General features: G+C 45.7%; 1 protein-coding gene across 1 annotated transcript in view; it reads left to right on the forward strand.

Annotated features, from left to right (window-relative positions):
• Positions 1-17,756, forward strand: part of FMNL2 (formin like 2) — a 318,406-nt gene that overhangs the window by 275,126 nt on the left and 25,524 nt on the right. The window contains exons 10-14 of the mRNA XM_015559808.1: positions 7,097-7,171; positions 10,716-10,826; positions 13,483-13,632; positions 15,501-15,602; positions 17,281-17,549. Of these exons, the coding sequence (XP_015415294.1) occupies positions 7,097-7,171; positions 10,716-10,826; positions 13,483-13,632; positions 15,501-15,602; positions 17,281-17,549 (707 nt within the window). The remainder of the gene's footprint in view (positions 1-7,096; positions 7,172-10,715; positions 10,827-13,482; positions 13,633-15,500; positions 15,603-17,280; positions 17,550-17,756) is intronic.

The following is a 17,756-nucleotide window of genomic DNA, read 5'->3' on the forward strand; positions in this document are numbered from 1 at the left end:
CGTCACAGTGAACGCCACAACATCGGCCCAGCATTACGTGTTTCACTCGTTCACTTTTTGATTTGACATACGAGTAATTTGAGTTACGAGCTCCGTCACGGAACGAATTAAACTCGTAAGTCAAGGCCCCACTGTATTGTCAATAGTGTTTCCTTAAAGTAAAGGGCTCATTTCATTAATTTTCAAGAAAATAACTGCCCAATAAATATATCTAAATAACTGTAATTTGCCGGTCATTCTTTTAAATAGTACCAACTCTTCTTACAACTAGAATGTCCTCATGACAGCATGTCCTCATGACAGCATATATTAATGAATATGCAGAAAAAGTTCTTTATGCAGGCTTCCCATTTCAGCGTATAGAATATTAGTAGAATGTAACCAAAGGTTCAGATTAAATAAAATTAAACATTTTAGTGCATCACCAAAGGCATTCTTGAGTGAGTCTGGCTTTTTTTTTTTTTTTTTTTTTTTTAAATAGTACCAACTCTTCTTACAACTAGAATAATCACAGACATGCTTGTCCTCATGACAGCATATATTAATGAATATGCAGAAAAAGTTCTTTATGCAGGCTTCCCATTTCAGCGTATAGAATATTAGTAGAATGTAACCAAAGGTTCAGATTAAATAAAATTAAACATTTTAGTGCATCACCAAAGGCATTCTTGAGTGAGTCTGGCTTTTTTTTTTTTTTTTTTTTTTAACAAAAAGTGCATGGCTCTGATGACCACAGTGACTGCTGGTGTAGTTTGGGGTCACTGCCTTGATCATGCTGAGGCACCAGCAGTTTCATTCACCCACCATTGCATCTGCACCACCACTGCACATATCTGCTCTGTGAAAAGGGCTGGCAGCATCTAAGTATCATTATAAACATAGTTTTGAGCTCACAGATTCTGTACAAGGGCCTCAGGGGCCCTGTGTTCAAGGACCACACTTTCAGCACTGTCTGCTGTCGTCTGGGGCTGGTGGTGTGGCGGCAGGTAGCTAAGCACAAAGCCCTCCTGATGAGACCCAGCGTTGGAGCAGAGCACAGGAAGAAGCAGAGGAGAGAACAGCGGACAAACTTCAGGCGTTTGCCTGTTTGTGGGCTAGGATCTTTGATCTCACAAACAAAGAGTCCTTGTCCTCAAGGGCTCAGAATTCATAGCACATCTTTGTTCAATTTAAATTGATTTGTTGTGATTCAGGCATGAGGCGAGCTTGGGTTGACATCTGTTCCCCGAGCAGGTCCCAAGTTCTGTTGGCGAAAATGCCACAGGCGGTAAACAGCTCCTACTATTGCTGTGGTTTAGTGAACGTGTGATGACCACTAGAAATATGTCCTTGTGTCCCGTCTCTTGCCTTGCTTGACCAGATTGGGTATGTTCAAGGAATGAAGTCCTGAGGAGAAATAAAGGACAGTGACAGGCCTACTTTTGAGGGGTCTGACTGGTAAGTTGCCCCAGAGATGCCTGAAGGCCTTTGTGGTTTAGTTCTCTGGCAGCTATTTAAATACCAGCCTCTCCTGAAGAATTAGAAAGTACTTTGGTTTTCTTGTAGGAATAGGAGCCTGAAAGAATCTGTATGTGTCCTCACTGATGACCAAGAGATGTGAGTCTTGCATTTGAAATCGGAAAGATTAAAGTCATGTCTTAGGCACATGCCAAGGTTGTGGCTTTCGTCCCTGGTCAGGGCACACACAGGGGCCAACCAATGAATGCATAAATAAGTGGAACAACAAATTGATGCGTCTCTCCCCCCGCCCCCTCTTCTTTTCTCCCTTTGTCTCCCTCTAAAAATCAGTAAAAATTTTAAAAAAATAAACTCATATATTAGGAATACTTCTGAAAGATGTCATTTATGAAGAATTATTGGAGCTGTACACTCTAGAATTTAATGAAGGCCATCTTTTTTTAGGGGAGTGATAAAACTGCGTTTCTCGTTTAAGGTGTGGTGTGTCAACAAGTCATCCTCTAGGGATTTCACCAGCCCTTTGCGTCTACATCAGGATTCCTTATTCGGTACAGCAAAATATGTGCATGGAAAGTAAAACAGTCATCTGGATGCTTCATGTGCCTGGTGCCAAACATCTGGATTTTTGAAAACATCTGGAATAGTGACTGGTGTTTTCAAAAGGGTGTTTAGCATTATCTGGATGAAACCTCTGGCTCATCATCAGATAACCAGTCCAAGATTGATAGGAATACCTTATTATTTTATGAGGAAGGAGGGCTTGGATTATAGATTGTAGAATGCGTTCAGTTGTTTAGCTTTCGTGAGTCTTCATTTCAGGGGAGCGAGTTCGGGGTGTTCCGCTTCAGAATGCTTCAGCTGGATGGACATTTCCGCCTTCACATCCCAGGGAGGCGGGAGAGCCAGCAGCAGGTTGGCTCTGTCACGGCAGCCCGTTGGTGTCATTGTCTGGAGTGGGTGGTCACCTCTCGGGAAAGCGGTAATAGGCCCCCAGCCGCTACAGAGCCCCTCAGAAAGCGGTTTCTGGCGGGCCATCAGGCATCAGAGCCCTGACTCTGGTGCTCTCGGGAGAAGGTGAAAGGTGCTTTCACCCAGGCCTATGAAATAGCTGTTTACTTCACGCGGCCCTGAAAGGAAAACAGAACTTTCATTCCCAGCAGCCCCCGAGAAAGGCAGTCCAATCAGTCATAATGGACTTGCCTCTACCCCAGCCTTCCTGCAGGGAGCCCTGCGGATCACAGGGGCCTATTGTGAAAAGAGAAAAAGGAGGCATTGAGGCAGGCGCCAGGCAACAGGGCAAGAAGGAAACACTTAAGCAAGGGGCCTTTAATTTTTATATAACTGCCCAGGAGCATATTTTATAGTCTCCTCGTGAGAGTCGGGCCTCATGCTGGCTGCAGACTCTGTGTGGTGTCCTGGGAGCTGATGCTGGGGGAAGCCAAAGACAGTCCCTGACCTTGAGGGGAGTGGAGAAGTGGCCGAAGGCCGGCGGTCTGTCCTTCATTCAGCATCTGGCTAGCACTATCGCTCCGTTTATTACCAGGCTTTCGTAAAACCATCTTTTCTCCGCTGGTAGCCTTCAGGGAAAGCACCCCCTAACCTCTGCCCACTTTCAGAGATCCTTTCAACAGCCACCCCTTGGGCGTCCAGGGCCCAGATTTATTTAAATGCTTCGGGGGACAGTGTTCGGAGATGTCTTTCGCAGATGGTGGAGAACAGAGTTGACTTGTTTTTTGGCAGAAGCTGTGCTTTTGCTTCAGTCCTGCTTTGAAGTGAAAATGTGTCTTGCTCGTCCTGGGTATGGCCCCTCTTATCTGCACGGGGCAGGATTTAACTACTCCTGGGGCACCAGTGAGCGCATGCCCTGAGTTAGAGCTCTGGCCCTTATGTGGGGTGCTCAGGGCCCGCCTAGCCGAGTGCACCTCTCTAAATTTGGTTTGTTAGCTTCCAGGCCGGTCATTTAGGGAATATCATGTTGTATCACCTGGCCTAGATTAGAAGCTTAGAGCTTCAAGATATAGAGTGAGAGGATCCCCCCCCCCCGCCCCCCGCCACCCCAATTTTCATTAGCAATGGAAACCTTCAATGAAACTCTTTTTCCAAAAGAAATCTTACCAGGAAGCTCATGTAACCAAGCAGAGCTGGATATGTGAGGATAGAAGTTCCGAGAACCTTTCTCATTTGTGCTTTTTCTCTCCCGGCCAAGCCCCCATTCTTGGAGTTTCCAACGTATTCTTCTATGACCCTAATGGCTTCCTAGAACAGGCCATGAAAACCAAAGGTGTGATCTCAGGCTCTCAGATTCATGGATGTAAAACCCAAATCCAGGGAGGTTCCCTGAGTTACCCCAGATCAGTGGTCGGCAAACTGGCTCCTTGAGTGTGGCTCTTCCACAAAAGACCACGTGTGGGCACGCATGTACAGTGCGATTGAAACTTTGTGGCCCATGCCACAGGGCCAAAGAGCCGCATGTGGCTTGCGAGCCGCAGTTTGCCGACCACTGCCCCAGATCACTGTGGGGCAGTGGCAGAGCCGTGACTTATAACCCAGGTTTCATGGTCCCCCGTTTAATACTCCCTGTAGTTCCATTTCTGCCCTCATTCCCCCTCACCCCATAATGTTAGAGCTTCAACTGCAAAGAGGCCCAGCTGTATTAGGACCCCACAGGGCTTGGGGCACGGGTGGCTGTGTCAGCCAAGTGAGGTCTGCTCCAGGGTCCCAGGCCTGAACATTGTCACTTACACCAGGAGTCGGGAACCTTTTTTCTGCCCAGGGCCATTTGGATATTTATAACATCATTCTTGGACCATACAAAATTGCCAACTTAAAAATCAGCCTGCTCTATTTGGTCAAACATTTAATTAACTCACCCCTAATGCCTTGGCAGGGCCAGACCAAATGATTTGTGGGCCTTATACGGGCCGAGGGCTGGACGTTCCCCTGCGTTACACAGTGCTCATCAGGCAGGATGGGTGAACTCATTCTCATGAGAATGAAATCTATGAATGATTTATGAATGAGGAATTAAGTTCAGAGCAGTAGACATATTTTTACAGTAGAGTATCTGCTTCTCTAGGGCTTCTACTTTTATTTTTCTGCTGGTTGACTTCATTTCTGGTAGCCCTGGCTAGAGCAGAAGTCTGACTCCTGACAGAGGGGCCCAGTGCCCAGCGGAGCTCCTCTTCCGTCTGCTGCCCCCGCCTCCCTGTGGCCGTATCGCTTACAGTCACTGCCTCCCCAGCTCCTGCAGTGTCTACCCCGTATTGATACAGGAGATTGGTGTCAACGCTAGCGGGGGACTGGGAAATACCAGTGACTATAAAAGTCAAGAAATGACAGATTTTAGTTGCCATAGTACAATTTTCTTTTCACTTAAAAGTTTTCAGATCACCTATTGTCTGGCCTTTGTTGGCAGATGGACATTAAGTGCAGCAAACTAGAACATGCAGTAAATGTGCGTGCAGACATGCTCCGGCTCTGACGTCCTTTTGCTGAAGGCCTGAGACGGTCCCCAGTGTGCGGATTCTGGAAATAACTGACCATCAGTGGTCTCATTCCTTTCATCCTCACCGACTTCTAAAACGAGGCTAGTTTCCAAGGGGAGAAGCAGCACGTTCGGCCGTGCTGGTCCTGTTTGCACCATGTGTGGGGGGAGCTCCAGATGTGATCTCTGAGCCATGACGACTTTCCTCTGATGTGGACACGACTTTTCCCAACCTTTTCCCAAGCATGCCTTCCCATCCCCCGTCCTTCCCTCCCTCCCCCCACGATCAGAGTATACACCTATTTAATGATTGCTCAAGGGGCATAGAACAAATGTGGATCTGGTGTGCACGCTTCCTCTCCATCAGCAGGGCTGAGGGGCCTCAGGTCTGCTGCTCCCCTGGCACAGTGTCAGAGACGCCACCCTGAATCCATCAGCAGAGATTGGCAGCAGCTCAGTGAGCAGGATGTCTAACCTTGATGGGCAGGGCTGGATGGAGCAGAAGGAAGGGGCCCTTCTAGTTCTTACAGCGGGCGCAGGGAGTGGTCAGTCAGGTCCTTCTATCAAGGTTTCCTGAAGCTGGGATCTATGTTGGCAAATGTTGTTTTGTGCATTTGGTTTCTTTTCATCACATTCATAGCAGCTGTAAATTGGAAAATATTTACGTCTATTTGTGTGTGTGTGTAAAGATTAAAGGTATTTCTATTTCAAAACACATGTTCTCAGCATGGATTTGTCTGTTGACAGAATGAATGATTTCTAAAGAAATGTATATACATTCAAAGCGCTTCATAATGTCTGTTTCAGTCCTGCCTACCAGGCTAGTGTAATGATTTGGGGGATCTTTACCCAGCATGAAATTGATCTAACGTTGCTTGTTCTGGATTTGATGCCATCTCTTTTATCCACAGGCTACCAGTAGTGTGTTTTGTTGCTGCCCACATGTGCTTTCCTCAGCCCTATAAAATTCTGGACACAATGCCTGATTACGTGGGAATTACCTTGTTCCTTGTAGCTATGCAGGGTCAGTGGACCAATCCCTGCTCCTTTCCTATGCTACCCAGTTATAGTAACTGTGTTTCAGTTTATGTGTGTTGTTAAATTCGAGGTTGAATGGATTGGAGAGTTAATGATCCAGCTCTCCAGTTTACAACTGGTAGTTAGGGCTCAGGATTTAATCACCTAGTCCAGTAATTTTCAACCTTTTTCATCTCATGGCACACATTAACTAATTGCTAAAATTTTGCAGCACACCAAAACAATATTTTTTTTGCTAATCTGACAAAAAACGGGGGTGGGGGTGGGGAGTACAATTAGATTCATTCACACAGATGGCTATTGTTTTGTTAGCTATTGCCATTTTTATTTGACAACTGAAGGGAAAAGTGGCCAGTACCCCTGATTAAATAGTTAGGTATTGCATGTTTTAAAAATTCTTGCAGCACACCTGTTAAAAATTGCTGAACTGGTCTCATATTGTATAAACTACTGTTTCTGAAATGCTGGCCCATCAACCATGAGGACTTTATTTTTTCAATAATCAATAAAATGTTTTTATTAATTTTAGAGAGATAGGAAGGGAGAGAGAGAGAAACATGGATGAGAGAAACACCGATCAGTGCCTCCTGGGGATTCAATCTGTGCCTTGACCACGAATTGAAACATCGACTTCTCAGTATTGTAGCTAATGCACCAAAATTACTTAATTAGCTTAGACATGATATCAAAAATTTGAATTTGTTTTTTAAGGAATTTAAATACAAAATTTTTAAGATCTCTTAGCATGTCTGGTCCTGGTATTTCTGGAAAAAGGAGAACCCTGGTGATTTCTTTAAATTACCATAAACAACATTCTGGTATCCTGAATGCAGGTTAAAAAAGTTGGTGGGTCATGCAAAGCTAACCCGGGAAAGAACACACTTGATAGGGACTTCAGAGTCTCAGGAGAACTTGCAAAGGAAACCCAGGATCAGTGCGGGTCCTGGCTCACGTTGCTATTGTGAGTTAACTAGCGCAGAAGAAAAGTAAATAGAGTGTGAGAGAGGAAAAAAACAGGCATTCTGGAAATGATTATTAATGCTAAACTTTCTGCATCTAAATTGGGGTTGCTTATGTTTGGAATTTCACATGCACGATGAAAATGTGTGTTTTCAGGTTTGTGGAGAAAAGCAGCGCTTTGAGAAGTTGATGGAACATTTCAGGAATGAAGACAATAACATCGATTTTATGGTGAGCTATTTTTGTACTGCATTCAAGAAAACAAACTCAATTTCAGCACTTTTCCCTAAATCCATTGATATTTATATGTAGTATATATCCATATGTATGAGTATATTACAAAGGACAGGAAATTGAGCATAATATGCTACAGATCCAATCTAGACTGTCCCTCTTAATCTCTATTTTCCCTCGATGGCATTTATTTCCAGTTTTATTCCTTCTGTGCACTCTATAGTACAAGCCAAAAGAACTGGTTATTTACAGCAAATAAAGCATGAAGCATGCACTTGGGAAAAGGAAGGTAACGTGCATGGTGCATATGCTACAGTCAGTAATGTTACTGTCAATGGTGCCGCATGGGAATCCTTAGGGCAGAAGCATGAATCGGACCGTTTTGCCTTCTGCACACCTGAGCCAGTGCCCTTCTCTAGACAATATTCCCAAGACTAAAGTGCTTTGGTTTGTGGAATTGACTGTATATGTCCCCTACATTAATGTATGGCAGTGGTTCTCCCTACTCTCCCCCCACCCCTCTCCTGATCTCTTCCCTGCTCTAGTAATTGTATGAAGGCATACCGACACTGCAGATCCACTTACAGGGAGATAATGTGCAACAGCATGGGGCTCAGCAGGCTGTCATCTTCCAGAACTAAAAGGAGTTTGAGCACTTCTGAATCCATATGCCTGAGGCTCAATCCTGGACTGAAGGTGGACTCCACTCTAGAGAATTTCCTCAGACAGCTTCCTCTCGAGGGCACCCAGATTGGCAGGCCTAATGCAGGGGGTCCTCACCTGGGAGCTTCTGAGCCCTGGGGGTCCTCACCTGGGTCATCTCCCAGGTCACTGCCAGGCCGGAGCAGACAGCCCAGTCAGGTCCGACACTGTCGAGTCTTCTGAGCCTGTGCTCGGACACCAGGCAGGGCTTTCCCTGGAATTGCTTCAGTGACTGTAAAATATGGAGCATAGCTTTACAGATTCCTAACCCTTTTATGTAAACACTTTTTTCTGGGTCCTTAAATTTAATAGACATCATGACCCTCAGCCCCTTCCAAAATCAGTGAGAAAGATGGACTCTTTTATAGAGGTTTTCTGTTCCATAAGGCAAAGATACACACACACACACACACACACACACACACACACACATATGCTTTTTAAAAAGGTAAAAAGTGGATGTGAAACAAGGAATACTTTACATTGACTTTTTAATTCTTGTTAGTAGGGTTTTTTGGGCGTGTTTATGGCTGTTGGCACAGGTGATAAACGTGAAGAAGTGGTGCCTGGCTCTCCTGACCAGTTTCTTTCCTTGGCCTCAAGCGGGGAACTCACCTGTCCCTTTAAGCTGGGGTTGCAAACTGGAGGCTCCCAGGCTGGAGGCAACCTGCAGGCTTGTGAGTTAGTCTCCCAGTGATGTCCTTTCATAAAAGAATTTGGAAATTATGCACAAAAATACCGATTTCTGATTTTCTTAAGCTAAAAATTTCCGACAACACGAGACCCCCATTCATGCAGAATATCAGCTGCTAAAGCCAACTCACGCCTATTCCTTGTGGCTAAAGTGTACTTTCCAGTTCATCTCAGTCCACACCATTCCCTGTTCTGTTCCATGTGGCCCACCTCGCTCACTTATCGGATGTGCGTACAGGATCTCTCTGCCATCGAGTTTCTGCTAGAATGACTATAAGTCCTTTAAAACACCTGCACTGTTTACTAAGGAAAGCATGTTTCCTGTGAGCACATTTATTCACATGCACATGCATTGAGGAACCTTATATAGAAGTGCTGGTATATGGATCCTATGCGCTTGATGCATGCATCACCTAGCAAGTAGTTACCTCTCAGGCATGTCGTAAAACTCAACAGATCACTTAGACCTGCTTTCAGGAGAGAAGTGGAAAGATGCCAAAAGCCAACCGTATTTTTCCTCCAGAAAATGAGGCTTTTCATAAACTGCAATTAAGAGGTATAACCTCCCAAAAGAAAACAAAAAACTGACCAAATCTTCTTTAGCTCATTTAACCACAGCCCCTGAAGTCACTTGTTAATTAACTGCCATAGTGTCTCCTTGTCACCTAGAGCGGAAGGATATCTGATGAATAAAATACTCAAGAATCTAACGCGACAAAAAATAATTTTGAAAAGAGAAAGAAAATGAGGTTTTGGAGAGAGAGGAAGAGTGAGGTGGTGTTCGGAGAAAACGTGGATCTGGCTCCCATAATCATCTTACCTCCTTGCGCGAGGGAAAGCATTAGTGGGATATTTCCGCCATAAATAAACTGATTGTCACTATTAGAAGCAAAATAGGTCTGTTGAACTCCGTGCTGCTTTTACCAAACCGGGGACTGGTTTTTCTCTGTGGCTGGTCTCAGGGCCACTGATGGTGTTGCGGGTAGAGAGCAGTGAATCCAAGGCTTCTCTGGAATGGAACCCGGTTCATTGTTCAAAGTGGAAAGATGGGTCAGGGATCCTGTGATGATCCTGTTGGGATGATGGGGCCCACCGTGAGGTTTCAGAGGTGATAATAAATCACCTGTGATTATAGGAGATTTGAATGCTTTTCTTTGTAATAATTTTCACATTTTCTACAATATATCTGTAATAACGTTCATTGTTTATTCTGTATGCCTATAAGACTTTTTTAAAATGCCTTTACTGAGATATAATTAACATACGATCCAATTTACCCATCTAAACTGTACAAGTCAACACATTTTTAGTGTATTTGTGGGGCTGTGCAGCCATCACTGCAGTCTAATTTAGAAAATTTTGTCACCCCCAAAAGAATCCTCACACCCATCCGCAGTCACTCCCCATTTTCCCCACGCCCAGTCCTAGGCAGCTACTAACCTACTTCCTGTCTCTGTAGAGTTGCCTATTCTGGATACTTCATATGAATGGAATTATAATACATGTCATCTTCTGTGACTTTTTTCACTTATAATGAGTTCAAGTTCACCCATGTTGTAGCACATTTCAGTACCTCATTCCTTTTTATTGTTGCATAATATCCCATTGTATGGACATATCACATTTTTTTTAATCCATCAGTTGATTGACATTGTTACACACACACACACACACACACACACACATTTTAATTACTATGAACATTTGTGTAGAAGTTTTTATGTGGATGTGTATTTCCTTTTCTCTTGGGTATGTTTACCTAAGAATGAGATTGCTGGGTAACATGAAAACTCTGTGTTTAACAGTTTTAGGCACTGCAGCGCTTTCCACAGCGGCTACACTATTTTACAGCCCCACCCCCAGCAGGGGATAAGGGTTTTACCTTTTCCGCATCCTTGTCAACACCTGTTATTATCTTTCCTTGTGATTATAGCCAGCCTAGTGGATGTGAAGTGATATGTAATTATGATACCTATATGACTTTTGAATTTTTTAAAAATATGAAGTATTTTTTAAAAACCCAATTAAATGGATGAAAAGGAAATTGGTAAGTGAGCTCTGATGTGTGCAATTGAAAGCATATTTTAAGATTAAAATGAGAAAACAAGCTTGGAACCCATCTAACCTGTTGGCAATTTCATTTCAGGTGGCCTCTATGCAGTTTATTAATATTGTAGTCCATTCAGTAGAAGATATGAATTTCAGAGTTCATCTCCAGTATGAATTTACCAAGTTAGGCCTGGACGAATACTTGGATGTAAGTAGAGTTGAAAGCTTCGGCTCTCATATAAGACCTGATTTATTGCCTACCCTCAAAGATTCACTTCCGCAGGGGCGAAAGAACACTTGTGGCCCTATGCCGTCCACTTTCTTACTGTACTGCTAGGTAAGAGGGAGCCACCTGAGGGGTGCAGTCTGCCAGAGAAGCTGGGTTCTTGCAGGCTTCCTGGGCCTCCGCTGTCTTCGCCAGCAGCTTTTAGTACCGGAGGCAGAGAACCTCTCATATACAGCCTTGCTGCAGCTTCCCTCTGCTTTGGAGCTCTAGGGTCAAGTCTCACTGCACCCCTCATTCGGGCGGGCTGTTGGGAAATTCACATTCTTGGTTACTCTGGGGAACCTGATTATGCAGGGAAGGTCAAACCCAGACTGCTGTCGAGTGATGAAAAATTCCTTAGAACATACAAAAAAAAGAGAGAAATGAACACCAGAGACTTCCTTGTGTAGTTGTTAAATTCTGCTGAAAATGTGACCTTAGAAGTTCTACTTTTAGTTCTTGGGACAAGAGGGCCTAAAGTTTCTCTTTCTCGTGCTCCCTTGCAGAAATGCTCAGCCAGTTCCCTGAAGCCCTTCAGAAAGTTGATGTGAAAATTGTAAATGGACTTGAGTAGCTCCGTGTGCACAGAATGTACCCTTTCCTTGGACTCCTTGGCAGTTACGCTTTCCATTCTAGATAAGAATGGTCCATTTGAACTTGGAAGGTCACTAGTGGTTGGGCAAGAATGGTTGGCCTCAATTTCAAGGCTGTTTCTAGTTATGAAGAAGATAGAAGCCCTTCCCCTGGAGCTCAGCTGCCCATCGTCCTTAGGGGTGGAGCTAGGGGATCACACATCGGTACCCTCAGTTTATTGCGAGGCAGAATCACAGAATTGGTTATTCTGCAGCTTATGGCTTTGCTTATCAGACCAGGAGAGACTGGCCTAATGTTGTCTAAGGCATGATCGGTTTCTACTGAAGAATTGCTTTGAATTCTTTTCCCATTTAAAGATCCACTAATATCTTGGATAGGATAATGTACTGAAAGGTATTTTGAGGTCGTGGTTTGTCTGTCTTTCCCTTCGTGCTCTAAGACGAGCAGCATTAGAACAGAATTGGGGTGTAGAGCTCCGTGACGCGGCTCCGGGCTCAGTTTGGGTGTAGAGCTCCGTAACGTGGCTCCAGGCTCAGTTTGGGTGTGGAGCTCCGTAAAGCGGCTCCAGGTTCAGTTTTGTGATGGCCGCGCAGAGCTCACTTCAGGCTCCGGGTTACAGTGGCAGATAGTAACGTGTTAGCACCTGTTGTCCATTGTGAAATCTGAGAAAAATCCTGCTAAACTTCTCCAGTGTCTTTTCTAGACTCCACCCTTATTTAGAAATCTTTTTCAGTTCTGACTCCCAAACCAAAATGGAATGTACTCTCTTCCAGCAAGCTCAGGGGTAGAACGCCAGATCAGACCGGGAGAAAGTCTGCTTTCCTGGGGGTTTATGCAGAGTAGGGTTCCTCGGAAAACTTTAAGACTTTTTCAAAACACTCTGTTTCTCTGACTTCCTGCTCTGTGGGTTCTGGACCCTGATGAATAGAAGAATATGATAAGCATATAGTGTACAAATGCTTCATTTGTTTACAGAAACCAGCCTTGATAAGGAGCCATTGATTTGCTCAGTACATGTTTATTGACACCATCCATGTGCCAGCTACTCATGTATTCCTCGGGGAAAGCCGTGACTTACGTTACTTCTAAGGAAGAGTCCTGGTTTACTTGACCTCTGACTTCACCGTAGAGCTGGCTCACTTCCTCTGGAATGCCTGGCCTGGGATGCAGAGAATGGGGGTGGGGGGAGCTTCCTGACCTGTGCTTCGGGGAGCCCTGAGCTCCTCGTGGGGGGCAGTGTTGTAGGGAAGTACTAGGAATCATGGAGGGTGGGCTCTAGCAATTCATGTTAAAATAAGCCCCCAGGCCAATATATTCTATCCGTGCCTGCCCCACTGTCCCCCAGCTCTACCTCCAATTAGAACTACATCATTACCTGGGCCAGTTAGCACCCACTCCAATCTCTCCTCCTACACAGATAGCTCTCAGGTTTTATGTTACCCGTGACTCTTGTTCCCATTCAAAGTTGTTTTAATTTTTCTATTTTCCTGACTTCACCTGCATCAAAAGGTGTTAGGTTGGAATATACCCACATGGGGAATATACCCACAGGAAGGATTAGGGAAATGAGTGTATATTTGGAAGAGGGTCTTCCCCAGAAAGCAAGCTGATGGTACCCTCTGGGATGATCACTCCTTAAATTCTCTTAAGGAGGAGGATATATCAAACCCTCTCTTGGAAAAGACTAGACCAGTGGTTCTCAACCTTCTGGCCCTTTAAATACAGTTCCTCATGTTGTGACCCAACCATAAAATTATTTTCATTGCTACTTCATAACTGTAATGTTGCTACTGTTATGAATCGTAATGTAAATATCTGATATGCAGGATGGTCTTAGGTGACCCCTGTGAAAGGGTCATTCGACCGCCAAAGGGGTTGTGACCCACAGGTTGAGGACCGCTGGACTAGACTATGTGGAACAAACAAAACTACATAGGCTGTTGGGCAGTTATGTGCTGTTTCCACAGATAGGCTAACCCCCCTGCTCTTGCCATTTGATGTTTAGAAGCTGAAACACACGGAGAGTGACAAGCTGCAGGTGCAGATCCAGGCGTACCTGGACAATGTGTTTGATGTGGGAGCTCTGCTGGAAGACGCCGAGACCAAGAACGCAGCCTTGGAAAGGGTGGAGGAGCTGGAAGAAAACCTCTCTCATGTAACTACTTCCCAGAAAAGGAAAACATGCCTGTGTTTCAAGGGGTGCAGAGCAGAATAAGTGCCCGCTTTGGTGGCTGTGAATGACAGTATGTGGAGTGTAGGGATGAGCTAGAGAGCTGTCAGAGGCCACTCAGGGTTCCCTCAGGAAGGCAGGTGCGTTACTTCACACTCCGTGGGATGGTGGCCTTGACTTCACGCACCTGCCCAGTGTCTGTCGAGCCCACATTTCCCTGGCCACGTTGCTGTCGGCACAGGAGAGCTACGTGATAAGCATTACCTAGGGCCATGGTCGGCAAACTGTGGCTCATGAGCCACATGCGGCTCTTTGGCCCCTTGAGTGTGGCTCTTCCACAAAATACCACGTGCGGGCGCGCACGTACAGTGCGATTGAAACTTCGTGGTGTTTTGTGGAAGAGCCACACTCAAGGGGCCAAAGAGCCGCATGTGGCTCGTGAGCCGCAGTTTGCCGACCACTGACCCAGAGGGAATTGCACTCAAATATGTGCACTTGGTCCGAGGTGAATAAGTTTCTTCTGAATATGAGTCACCTTCTACCAAATGTGCCCACACAAGCCCGTGGACAGGGCATCTGGTGGCTTCCTGATGCCTGTCTGCTCATTCCTGCCTTGTGGCTACTCAGGTTCTAAATAGATTCGCTTCAACAATGAGCCTTTTCAGGGGAATCGGTGCGCTTTCCACATGGCCGGCTCTTTCAGGCAGCATGTCCTCTCAGTGTGATGTTTGCACTGTCTCGGGGCTGGGACTCGTTTTCCATTCAGGGGGTTTTCTTGCTGTGGATCCAGGAGGATGAGAAGTTACTCATTTGTTCATCCGCGCAGCTGATACTGTAATACTGCAAGAATGAATGGAAAAACGGTGCTGCTTAAAAACCCAGGCCTTGTGAGGACTTGATTCTTCTGCTGGATCCTGACAGTGTCCTTGATTGTGAAATGAATTATCTCTTTTGGAGGGACATTTATTTTCCCCTTTGAGCATTTCTTTTCCTCCACATTTTCTTAGTTCCTAGTATTACCTGTGTTTAATGTCCTTCACCTTTTCCCGTCACTCTGCACATGTGCATCTTCGTGGCTGTGGTTAAGCCAAGCTGCCAGAACTCCCAGTGCAGCTGTGCCTGGCAGACGCCTGCTTGGGAAGAGCTTAGTGTTTCTTCCCTTAAGAGATTTGCATGGTATTCTGACCTGATTGATGTAAGTCTCTCCTCGTCCCTTCCCCCTGTCTCCCTGAGTTTCTTCACTTGTGATCGCTTTCAGGGAGAGGTGAGAAGTGCGAAGCCGCTCAGTTCTAGGGCCTCGCGTGGAGGGTAACTGTCCGAGCCATGGCTCACCCGGGCCTGCTCTGGCAGCCTCTGCCAGCATTGCACAACCAGACCTGTGTCACCCGCTTTTGTAGCAGGCCACCTGTGTGCTTGAACGGCCCCTCCAAAATGGCTTTTAGTATTTGGGTAGTTTGGATCCAAACAACCAGTCGTATTTTTTCAACTGGTTACCTGTAACAACACAGTCGAGTTTTCTGGATCAACAGTTTTCAAAACCTTTTCTCGGGGGGAAAGGTGGGCTTCCTTCTCCCTCACCCGTTCTTCTCCAGCCCCCGCAGAAATGGAGAGAGACATGAAAGAACTAACGTATGGGTTTTATTAAGGACTGTATATCAATTAATTCCCATTAAAAACAAATTGTATTCAGAGCCATAGCATAAATATTAACATTTCCGTAAAACAGCCTGTGGAGCACACACAGGGCTGTGACGGGCCCCTTCCGGCCTCTGAGCGACTCCACTTGCCGAGGCCCCAGGCGCTGATCAGGGTGACCCTGGGTTGTGACAGGGCCTCCCTTTCAAACCTTACAGTTGTCTGAAAAGCTGCAAGACACGGAGAACGAAGCCATGTCCAAGATCGTGGAACTGGAGAAGCAGCTCATGCAGAGGAACAAGGAGCTGGATGTGGTTCGAGTGAGTGTGACGGTGACAGCGGCCCCCTAGGCACCGTGGGGAGGGCGCTCCGGCCTTCGTCTGGCCGAGCCTGCATGTCAGAGGAATGCACTGGGGCAGCCTATCTGTTGGGACTGTTTCCGAGGTGGTCCTCCAAGAAAAGTGCACAGTTGTGGGCTTTACACGTGCGTGTGCAATCAAACACTCCGGGCAGTATGTCCTCATCACAGGTTTTGTGAGCAACAATATTTTCCCATCTGGACGAGTCGGAGTTGATTATGTAGACCCCTCATTCGGTTAGAAATAAAAATACAGCATGGATTTAATTCATGCCATTTATTTATTGTCAATAGAACTTGCATTTCTTTGTTACTTTGCTTCGCTTCTACGTGAAACCAGATTTGGTGGTTGCCATGGAAATGGTGAAATCCTAACCCAGGCGAGACCTAATGGCATTCACCAAAAAACAAAATAGAAAGTTGACAGCACTACAAGTCCATCTAAAAGGCAAAGCAAAACCAATCCATGTTACTATCAGATAAGCACAGCTGTTTTATTTGGCGCTGGCATTGTTTTACCTTCCGTGTCAGGTATTTATGGAGCCCCATCCGTGTGTTTAGAATCATAGGGAACATAAAACCACCGAAATGCCTGGAGGGCGTTCAGGCAAATGGCTTGCCTTTGCACCACCGTTAATGAAATGGCACGTTTTATGCGATGGTTATCGTGTCTGTGTGTGTTGCTTGATCGTCTGACATGTCCTAGAGTTAACTCTAGGAAACTTACTTTCTGGCACACCATCGAGACAGAGTTGTAGCATATGGACTCAATTCAAGGGCAGACTCTCAGATTATTAATCATAGACGGGGTGTGAAGAATGTCTCCCTGCCTGCTGGAGGTTTGTGGTGAGAGGTCCCGTGTACAAGGCCCAGCAAGTCAGTGCCATAAAGTCCTCTCGCGGGCCTCTGAGAGCCCCAGTAAAAGGAACCGGGACAGCCTTTGAATTGAAATGGTAACTTCTTTGTTTTCTGCTAAAAACCTAGACAGAAATAAGTGATCAGTGGAGGGAAGCATTGGCCCGTTTTGTTAACTGTATTCCCGGACGGAGAAGGTTGCAGCCATGGCTGCCCTGCGCTTGGCCCGGGGGCATTGTGAAGGCTGGGGAAACCCGTTCAGGGCCAGCCAGCCCCTGGGCACTCTTCAGCGGTTATCCCACATCTTGCAGATTTTTAATCCACTCTGACTTCCGTCCAAGGCTAATGTAGGGCCCCTTTGGCTACTGCTAGCTGATGTATCCAGAGTTAAAATGAATTTTAAAGTAAGTGAAAGGAAAACATCCTAGACCACCGGAATACCCACTGGATATCCCAAAGCCAGCTCCAAATTCCATGTCTGGGTCATCTCTGCTCGGTGCCTCTCCCCACTGCAGGGAAAGTCGAGCCTTAATTAACTGAAAGAACCACATTAGCAATAAGAATTGCTAACATATATTGCATGCATTGCCAGTGAGCAAACGATAATGAATGGGACTTTATAGGTTCTGGCTGAGTTCCATAGAATTCCTCTATACGAGTATCCTTTTTCTTTTCTTTCTTTTTTTTCCTTTTGGCTATTTTCTTTTTCCTCAGTTTGCCAATCTGGTGGTGAGAGGCAAGTATGTCCTGTGAAGGCAAACTCTTGACCGTGGACTCTTTTGCAGGAAATCTACAAAGATGCAAATACCCAGGTTCACACCTTAAGGAAAATGGTCAAGGAAAAAGAAGAAGCCATTCAAAGACAGTCTACCCTGGAAAAAAGGATTCATGAACTGGAAAAACAAGGGACCATTAAAATTCAGAAGAAAGGGGATGGGGACATCGCCATACTGCCAGTTGTGGCTTCCGGCACATTGTCCACGGGCTCGGAAGTAGCAGTGGGACCAGTAACGGGGGCTGCTGCCTCTGGACCCTTGCCCCCTCCTCCCCCACCTCTACCTCTGTTGTCAGATGCACCTGAAACAGGTAAGAAGCCTTGGCGGGAGAATGGGGTGGGATTGGGATATTTGTTCTTCTTTCCTTTACTCACTGCTCACTGATGTTCTCTGTGTGCACGCGGCCTATTGCCGGAAAAACCATCCCCCTGTTTTCAAAGTCAATTTGTTTCTTTTCTTTTGCTAGTGCAAAATGGTCCGGTAAC

The sequence above is a fragment of the Myotis davidii genome, unplaced genomic scaffold, assembly GCF_000327345.1.
Source record: "Myotis davidii unplaced genomic scaffold, ASM32734v1 scaffold753, whole genome shotgun sequence".
In the NCBI taxonomy this organism is placed as follows: Eukaryota; Metazoa; Chordata; class Mammalia; order Chiroptera; family Vespertilionidae; genus Myotis; species Myotis davidii.